General features: G+C 41.4%; 1 protein-coding gene across 1 annotated transcript in view; it reads right to left on the bottom strand.

Moving 5' to 3' along the window:
- The window catches only part of sntg2 (syntrophin, gamma 2), a 118,331-nt gene that overhangs the window by 31,383 nt on the left and 76,166 nt on the right, over positions 1-10,782 (bottom strand). The window contains exons 12-13 of the mRNA XM_063183413.1: positions 8,792-8,908; positions 3,245-3,316 (exon numbers count right to left, since the gene is read on the bottom strand). Coding sequence (XP_063039483.1) covers positions 3,245-3,316; positions 8,792-8,908 — 189 coding nt within the window. The remainder of the gene's footprint in view (positions 1-3,244; positions 3,317-8,791; positions 8,909-10,782) is intronic.

Here is a 10,782-nt window from a genome sequence, read left to right as displayed (position 1 = left end):
CACAGACACACACACACACACACACACACACAGACACACACACACACACACACACACACACACACACAGAAACACGCACACAGAAACACGCACACAGAAACACGCACACTCTCTCTCTCTCTCACCCAAGCACAGAGAGAGACACACACACATGCTCACACGCACACACACACGCACACACACACGCACACACACACGCACACACACGCGCGCACACACACACACACACACACACACACACACACACACACACACACACACACACACACACACACACACACATAGTAACAAGTAGAACATTGAGTAGCTGTGCAGGGGATTTTAAAGTTTTGCCGTTGCCATTAACGAGGACTAGGTTCGTTAATGAACAACAAAAACTTTACCAGACACAGATTTAAGGAGATTTCCAACTGGCTTAAATGTATAAATATAATTAAAGCCATCTGTGAACATGTGAAATGTGGTGTGCCCATTGTTTCAGACCTCTGTGTTTCACAGAAGCATATCACACAAACTTGAGTAATATCCAATCATTGCGAGCCAGCTATCTACATTCTGCAGTGCTTTTTTCCTTGTGGAATTGTTTTTGATACTTAATGATACTTGATGATGATGAAGAAGAATAAGTAATGATGATGAGGATAATTTCACTGCCTTCATTTGAGGAATGAGGAATTTCATTGCCTTTTTCTGAATGACAATAAACTCGTGAATCATCAATTGAATCTTGATGATGATCATTACGGTGATGATGATGATGATGATGATTGACGAAGACGACGACGATGACAACAATGACAGTATATATCTCATAAATGTAATAATTTAAAAATTGAATAACATTAAAAGTTGTATTATAAGTACCATTTCACTTCTGTGTCAGAGCCATCCCTTCCTGAACAGCACTTCTACCAGCGGATATTAATGGCGCATTCCAGACCCAATCCAAACTAGTAAGAGATCGCACTCATCCCATCTTACTACGAAAAATGCTCTGGAACGGCAGTTGACCTGGAACCTCCTACCAGCGAAGGTGGGGGAACTCGCACTACTCCCACCAAGTCTGAGGATAATGGCGTCACCCATGGAACCCTCATTGTAAAATGTCAATAAATAAGTGAACATTTATTTCTCTAATGTGTGCGGTTGTTCCAGACACAATCATTTTAACTCATTCTTCCTTAACTTCTTCATGTTATAGTATGATATTGTGCCAACATAAATGTAACAGAAATATAGTAGTATCCATTATGGTACTTTTGGCCCTTTTTAAAACACCTTGCTAAAGTCTTACTTACTTTACTTTATTTTCAGGACATTGAACATATACATGTTAATGTGCCAGATCATGAGCCAGGCTTAGCCCCCTAATGACACAACACCCTCTGCATTGCTAAGTTAGTCAAGGCAAGAGCTCGTTCAAGTACTTCCTGAGCTCCGCCGGGCTGGGGAACTCAACCCACTTTTTTAGGATGCAATCAACGTTGAGCAACTCCAACAGCCCTGGGTAGAGGCGTGTTCAAGGCAGTGATGTGGTCTAAGCAGAGACGTTCTATTGGGACTAGGAAAATGTTTGGTTTAAACCTCCGCACAGCCCTTTTTGGCAAACCGAGGGAGGTGGGTTAACCATGTTGTTTGGAAACATTATTCGTTATCTTCTTGGTCAGATCAGAATCTCGGTATGAGATTTGAAAGTCAATGATAATGAGGCTACCAGATCATAGCGCAAAAGCTAATTTCCATCTGGTGTCCAACAGTGTTAATTTTGTCATCTTTTAAAAAATTCGTCTTAGTCTTCGTCACAATGACGAAAATTAATTTTAGTCTTAGTCATATTATAGTCAAGTCAAGTCATAATATAGTCAAGTCATTGCCTTCCCAATTTAGTCTTAGTCTTAGTCTAAATGATGAAAATCAATTTTAGTCTTAGTCAATTTTTAGTCATTTTAGTCAACACTCTACACAATAGAACTTCTCCACACACTGCTTCTCCTTTTAACCCCTTAAGACACGGCATTATAAATTAGCTGCTACCAGAATGGCAATGACCAAGTTGTAATGTATTACTAAAGACCCCGTGCACTGACATAGTAGTGTAGTATTATAGTACTTTCAATGTCTACTACAGCATGCCACAGGAGGTACGGCGTGCATTAAGGGGCTACCATATATCATTGACTGTACAGAATAAACCTTCTCCGCACACTGCTTCTCTTTTTAACACAATATCACACTGTACAGAATAAAACTTCTTCACACACTGGTTCTCTTTTTCTCTATTTTATTTAAAACCAGTGCTAATTTCGTCAGCTTTTTAAATTTTAGTCTTAGTCTTAGTCACAATGACGAAAATCAAATTCAGTCTTAGTCATATTTTAGTCTTTGCCTTCCCAATTTAGTCTTTGTCTTAGTCTAAATGACAAAAATCAAAAAGGGGCTGTGACAAAATAGTTTAGCCATAGTCATGGTTGACGAAATTAACACTGGTGTCCAAAATAGGCTAAGTCAGTTAAACCACGGCAGTTGCTAAATATGCAGGTAGGAGAATTGCAATCTCCTACTAGTTTGGATTGGGTCTGGAATGCATCATAAATCACATCAGCAGTGCAGGAGGGACATCACACAAGGGGAATGAGACATAGTGACTCATAACACCATGTGTACAGTAGACAATTTGTTGTCAGTACAACAGAAAGTAAAGTTATTTAGAAATGTGTTGTTCCATTATGCAAAACATCACTGTGTTATTATCTAAAATATGATCTTGAAATTAATACTTCATTTTAGATTATTTAAACTGAGTACATATCAGGCGGACCTGAAATGAATTAAACTGATAATAGAGCAGCATAAGATTAATTCATTTTCATACAAGCATAACACTTGTGCAGTTTAGAAGCTGTTCTACGTAAATACTGTATATGGATATTTGTTTTAAAACATCCGCACACATGTAACCATCACCTTAGTTTCTGGTTAAAACCTGACCGGTGAGTGTTTTCCTTCTGTACTGTTGCCTACATTCCACTGAGAACAACAAGCTATAGGTCACAATAGGAATGGAATGTCCATGTGTATACACCAATAAATTCATTCTAGCACGTCTGTTCAGTGTAGAATGCCTCTACAATACTCTCTCTCTCTCTCTCTCTCTCTCTCTCTCTCTCACTCGCTCGCTCGCTTTCTCTCTCGCTCTCTCTCTCTCTCTCTCATTGGTAAGTCAGTACATAATAAGCCATCTTACCTTGTGGACTTTAAATAAAACCTCACAGAGGTTAAAGGTCGCCTCCGCCTCAGCCCAGTCCGACATCATGACCTGGTGAAAGAGATTAAACATGAGCATTTCAAAACATCCCTGCAGGCTCTCTCCCATGCCCCCCTCCCCCCTCCCCTCTGTCTCTCTGTCTCTGTCTCTGTCTCTGTCTCTGTCTCTCTCTCTCTCTCTCTCTCTCTCTCTCTCTCTCGCTGCGCTCTATGATTAATCCCTTGTTGGGCAAATGTCAGGACGGTATATCATACAAACAAGATGTTCAAAACAGTACTGTGTGCCCACAGGTGACATATAGTGTACGCAGAGCTAAATTGAAAATGTCAGAGAACTGTTATGTCAACGCAGGTAAATAATGTGTGGGAACGAACAGGGAGAAAAGTACCCACGCAGCAACAGGACGAGCTGAGCAGAATACACACATGCACAACTGGACCCCAAACTCTAGTTACTTCAGTTCATATGGGTCATTGAGATGCATTGAACATTGACTAATTAATTGATACAGAACCAAGGCCCCCTTTTTCACCCCGCAAATTGGACTGGGACATCTGGAGATTCTTGTGTGATTAAAAGAAATATATGGTGATAACTACAGAGCACCAATTTACACAGAAGCATGTTGGAATAGGGTTTTGCTTTTAATTATACAGTTGTACTGTAGCATATGGCCATCCACAGTAAACCAGAACTTTTAGATTTAAACACACAGTCTAAGTGTCTGCGCTGTGTATACTCTAGCTAATGATTCCGTCCTCAAGGGCAACAGAACTGTAGTGCTATATGTCCTCCTTCTCATACTCGCAGTGCAACTTAACTTGTCAGGACCCGCGGATAAGAAAAAAAAATGCTCCAGCCACCGCTATTCTCTTTCACGGGGACCACAATTAATACTGTATATAACCTTCTTAATGACATGCTAATGTATAACTGGGAACTCTTCCCCGCTCCTCTCCTCTCCGCTCTGCCCCATTCTCCTCGAAGGCACAGAGGATGCATACATTTAAGGCTGCTCCTCCAATTATTAATTTGGTGATTAAAATGAGAAAAGTAAAGAAACAGCACTTTCTTCTCACTCATGCTCCAGGCCCTTTGGCCCATATTTCTGTCTTCACTCTCTCTGCTCTCCACTCACTCGTAGAGGCAGCCGTTTGGTCTAAATGCCGCGGGAGAGTGATAGCAGCAGAGAGAGAGAGAGAGTGTGAGAGAGAGAGCATTCCAGTGCCATTGCGAGTACGAGTGGACCAAGTTCTGTGTGTGTGTGTATAATATAGTATATATACAGTATATATTTCATCCACGGGCACTGCACCTCTGCTCTAGAGTGAGAAAAGACCTCTCCTCTCTTCTTCATAAAACATCAAGAGTCCAACCTAGATGATAACCTGACGGCTCTCTGTATATTTTTTTGCCACCTTTGCTCCTGCTATCAAGATTCACTTTCGCCTGCCACTGTTTCTTCTTGCTGGTGTGAAACCACTCAATGCTTATCGTTAGTTTGGTTGGGAGGTCAGGACTGGGATGAAGATGGGAGCTAAAGTGAAGATGGGAAAGGGGAGAGGCGGACAGGAAGGCGAAAAAAACAGCGCAAAGACACTTTTTCACAGCATACACCAACTTTTGTTTCCCATTCAGTTGCATCCCATCTGATTGCATATGAGAGCATGACCTTGGAATTGTGCCTTTGCAAGATATTGAAATACAAGTCCGACAGGCGGACAACAGATGCGTCCGTCTATGCCCGTTCTGAACCTTTTTTGCCCAAACGCCCCCTTGGCCTCCTCATAACCTGTCAAGGCAATTTATCAATAAGCCTACCATGTACTGTATAAGCCTGGATTTGAAAAAGTACCATAGGATTTCAACAGTGTTGGGCAATTTACTGAAAAACTATAATGCATTGCTGATTACATGTTACTGTCTTTTCAAAATAATCCCTTACACTACATTTAGCAATGTGGGGACCTAAGGCGAATTTAGCTTAGGGGGGCCATCGGTCCATCCCATATCACATTTTTTTTTTAACATAAAATCTCTATTTTTGTTAGGCTATTTTTTTTTAATCACGATTTTTTATTTTTAAAAAAATAATAATTACAAACATAAAAAACAGGCAAACATTACAACCCTTTCTGGACAGATTTCAATGAATAGGCTATTTGCAATTTTGCATAGGCCTACATTAAATAAACTAAAATGTGAAATTCTCTTTTCACTTTAATATGAGAGCAGTGATGTCCCCCCCTCACTGAAGTGTTATTTCATGTGTGTGCATGATGCTGTCACCTATTTGAAGTGACGTTGATGTTGGATTTCATGGAATACTTTTAAATGCCGCTTTGGGAAGAAAACAGAGTAGGCGACAGGTGAACTGTATTTCTGTCAAAACAGTGGTTTGCAGGCGTTTGCGTTTTCACGTGGATATTGTCTTCGTGGACCGTAACAGACAAACCGTAAGTTCCATAAACTAATCAATGAGACATTGGCTACGTGCACATGATGTTTTTAAGTCCGATTTAATAAATGCGATTTAAATAGATCAGATTAAGAGTTATTTTGCGATGTGTATACATGGCACTTTCACTTAAATGCGATTAAACGTCTGGGGAAAATAAAGCATTGCGATTGGACTGAGGACGCACGTGCTGAGCGAGCCAAATAAGGCACGGGGGCGTGGTTCAATGCCACCGAGATGCAGGTCATCTTCCCCACGAAAATCGTTGCCTCAGGCGGACTGAAATCACAACATTTCCCCCTTTCTCCCTGGATCATTTACAATGTTACATTAGCTACCCTGTTAGCATAGAAAAACGAGTGGTCAAATGGTAATGTGGAGTAACTTTGTTGTGCTTCATTACTTCGTGGGGCACTTTTACATCAATATATGGAAGCCACAACATTTATAGTCGCTTAGGGACTTTAAATTAAGCAAAACTTTCATGTGAAAATCAACAGGGAGTGCCGCCATGTTTTTCTCACTGGCAAAGAGCACGGTCTCTTGGCCATAGATGTGTACATAGGAAACGCTATCTGCAAATGTCTCATGCCTTCCTATTTCATGGCACACATGGATGGAATATGCATACAGACTTCTGTGCTTCTGCAGTTGTGTCAGATAATGCAATCAATCAGCTGCGTAGCCGGTTTGCTAACCATTATGGTAGACGTTTGGTTTGCACGCATGAGCTCCAGGCCAAAACTGAGCGACTGCCACCTTGTGGACACAAGAGGGAATCACAAGAGGGAATCACAATTCAGAAACTCATCACGGGAGGGCGGACGGACGGACGGACTGAAGGACGGACGGACGGACGGACACCAAAGCCTCTTATAGAGATGCGTGGGACGCATCTAAAAATGTGATCATCGATGGTGTGGATCTTGACTAACAAGGCAGGAGACCACAGAAAAAGACGGGAGTGAGTAGTTTGACCAAACATCTTCTAGTAGAGTAATATACATCAAGTCTGTACTTTGCCGGCATCCATATGATGTTAGGTGAACACCAGGCTTGTACGAAATTCCGAATTGAATGAATTTGAATTCAAAGTAATGCCATAATACGAACACTAGGTGGTGTCATTACCTTGAATTTCTTTGAATTTAAGCTACACCACCCATTGAGAGTACATAGAACACCACCACCTATTGTTCATATTATGGCATTACTTTGAATTCAAATTCATTCAATTCGGAATTTCGTACAAGCCTGGTGAACACCCCTTTAGGAGACCTTAGGTTAGGAGACTTTTAGGCTGAATCCCATTTCAGCCCTTAGCCCTACGCCTTTCCCCTTTCCCTCCATTTTGGGTGAATTCCATTACACCCCTTAGCCCTATGCCGATCTCCTTTTCCTCCGTTTTGCGCGTCCACGTGTAGGTGTAGTAGCATCCTGATTCAAGTTCAGACAGATGGGTAGGGGTACGGAAAAGATCTTCCCGAGTCCCACCCCTCCGCGAGGAGATTTTCCGACACCAGACCTCGCGACAGAGGGCTTCGACAGGTTTCCCAGAATGCATCGCGAATTCATTTAAAAATTGCCGGCAAGCCATGGCACCCCCAACAGAACACAAATGTAAGTATTTTCGCCGCAATTGACGGTTTTAAAGTGGTAACAATTATTCCATTGCACTAAGTTTATCATTGTCCTAATGTGTGATGGCCCTTTTCTCCCAATCGCAATTAACGTCAACCTAATGCATGGAATTAGTGACAGCTGTCAGTGTCATTCCATGATTGTCGAAGGGGTATCCCAAATCATAGCGGTTGCGTTTCAAGCCCTGCACCTTAAAGCTTTCTTTGGAAAGCACGAGGGGCATGGGGAAGGCGCAGGGGTAGGGGTAGAGATTAGTAATGGGAAAGGCCTTTTGTATGTTCAGTTCACATGAAGGGCTAGGGTCGTCCCAATTCACGTTCAGACAGAGGGGAAGGGTTAAGGGGAAGGGCTTTCCTCCCCTTGAAATGGATATTATCCAAAGGCACACTTCAAATGCCTTTAAAAAATGGCGGCATCAACAAAAGCACACTAATAAGTATTTTCGCCATAATTTACGGCTTTACAGTTGTAATAATTGTTGCATTGTACTAAGTTTAACATTCATGGTCATTGTCCCCATGAAACGCACATGAAAACGCTATTAACGTCAACCTAATGCATGGAATTTGTGACAGCTGTTGAGTGTTATTCCGTGATTGTTGAAGGAGTGTCTGAATTCTTAGGGGTTGCGTTTCAAGCCCTACACCTTACTGCTTTGTTAGAAGGCACGAGGGGCAAGGTGAAGGCGTAGGGTTAGGGGTAAAAATTAGAAATGGGATTCGGCCTTAGTAGACCTTAGTTTGAGAATAAATGGAGTTTCCCCAGTGCTGTTGATGGCGATAGCGCACATCTTATGCAAGCAGCCACCAAACGCCACAGAAAGAGAAGAAGGAGGCGATTGAATTTTAGCACACTACTTTGCATTGGCTAGTTGGGGTTCGGGGTCTTACTCTACTAGAAGATGTTTGGTTTGACTCACTGACTTAGTATATATATGGACGGCAACGTGATTCTACTGTATTCCATTCAACGGTTTTGAAGCATCCGCGATTGATCTGTGAGGATTCTTCCACCCAAAATTTGCAGATTCGTACCTTAGCAATGCTCAACAAATGCTGATAGGACGACAGTTGCATTTGACTGTCAATCAAAAGAAATCTATAAGAATTCTAACTGTCACAACTAACAATGCTCATTGGTCAATTAAACAATTTACTACCTCTCTAAAACAAAGGGTCAGTCCTAAAAAAATATTTGGATTATTGGAAATGGACGGGAAACCACCGCTTGCCCAAAATAGAGAAGACTCAGCAGGAATTGGCAAGGAGATACATTGCTTCAAGTCTCCGTAGAGATGAATGGGAAATGGCGATTTTCGTCAGGTTAATGGGTCTAGTCTCACCCCCGCTGTTTCCTCACTTTAGAATAGAATGTACAGTGTCCTCTTATACAGATCAGTGGTTTGACTTGTACCCATAGTCTCTTACCGGCGGCCCCCTGAGGATGTGAAGGCAGGATCCCTTGAGGGCCATAAACTTGTGGCGGTATGGCTGGTTGGCATCACTTGATTGAAGGTGCTCGCATACCCAACCCATATGAATGACCTGGGAGAGAGAGAGAGAGAGAGGCAGAGAGAGAAAGAGATAGAGACTTAGAGATGGGTGCAAGGAATATTTCAGCGAGGAACAGACGTAATAGTGTTTTACTGTTGCCTTTAGAGTATATTTGAACAGAACAAAATTCTGTAATCCTACACCTAACACTGATCCTACTGTAACTCCTTTCTGCAATGTATATGCTGCCGATTACATTATATTATATTATATTACATTACGTTATAAAAAAAATGTGCAGTTCAGACATAATAGCCCAGCCAATGTAATAATTTCCTGCCAACGTAATAACTTCTTCCTGCTCAAAACTATGTGTATCATTAAATGTGACCGATAGATGAAAATGTCATTGGGAACACCTCTGTCCTGAAATGCCTTCACACCCTCAATACAAATAAATTCTTATTTTTAATCTATTACCGTAAGCAAATTATTACATTTATTACATTGGTGGGACAAAATTTAACGAAATGTAAGACGTCTCAAGCTTACCACCAACGTAATAATTTTCTGCCTTGTTATAATTATTACATTGGAAGGAAGCATCTGTAATAAGTTGACAGGAGGTAACAGAGTGGAATGGAATATGTTGGCAGGAAATTATTACGTTGGCCGGGCTATTACGGCACATTTTTTTTATTACATTGGCATGAGTATTACGTTGGTGGCTTATTATTTACGTCTCTGGGTGTTACAAGCCACATTTGAAGCCATTAAATATTATTTGTACTATTTCTGCAGAGAGTAAACAACTATGAAGGATGCAAAATGTGGATGGGTGGGACTGTGCAAATAGTGAATTTAAGACGTAAAGAAATAAAATGTTGACTTTCACAGGACAAAAAAACTGCTGGTGTGAATAATGCTGTCTCCGATCCTGACAGTTTTCACCACGCACACATCTAAGTAGATTACAGAGTGAATTTTCACGCCAGAACAAAGATGTGCACTGTCATCCTAACTTTTCATGCCGTCAGTGGAATCAATAAGAAGATACTCTTTACGCATCGCTGCCCACGTTTATGCATAAAACCTCCACATTTTCCTGTAACCTCTTTAAGAAGCAAATTTGTGAATGTGGGGGGAAATATAACCCTCCAGCTTGGTATTCTGCACGTCTGCAGTAAGCTGAAAGCATCTCGGTAGCGGTACACTTGCATACGCACACTGTCATGTTGTTAGGACCACATTTTCTGAAACTGCTCCAGCAGAGACTCAAAAGTATTAATGCATCTATTCCATTGTGTGAACAATCATTCAGCACAGTGAAAGGAGAGAGAGGTGGTTTTATGGAGAATCTAACATACTGGTTTTATGGAGAGTCTAACATGCTGTCTACTTTGTGAAATAATATGAAAAGCCAAAATAAATAACTTTTACTGAAACTGGTAAAAACTGAGCATGGAATGGTAACAAGAATGGTTAATTAACTTGATGAAACATGGATAGAATGCCCAATCATCTCATCGTTTTTTTTAAATTCTGGAATGGTGATGGAAATGTTCCATGTACGATGACAATGTTGGCCTTTCACCCAAATAAACACAACTGCTGTAGAACATCCAACAAATGAACACATGCAGGCTCACACACACACACACACACACACACACACACACACACACACACACACACACACACACACACACACACACACACACACACACACACACACACACACACACACACACAGAGAGAGAGAGACACACACACACACACACACACACACACACACACACACACACACACACACACACACACACACACACACACACACACACATACACACACACACACACACACACACACACACACACACACACACACACACACACACACACACACACACACACACAGCTTATCAT

Source organism: Engraulis encrasicolus, chromosome 19, assembly GCF_034702125.1.
Source record: "Engraulis encrasicolus isolate BLACKSEA-1 chromosome 19, IST_EnEncr_1.0, whole genome shotgun sequence".
NCBI lineage: Eukaryota > Metazoa > Chordata > Actinopteri > Clupeiformes > Engraulidae > Engraulis > Engraulis encrasicolus.
This window is presented reverse-complemented; position numbering and strand designations above follow the sequence as displayed.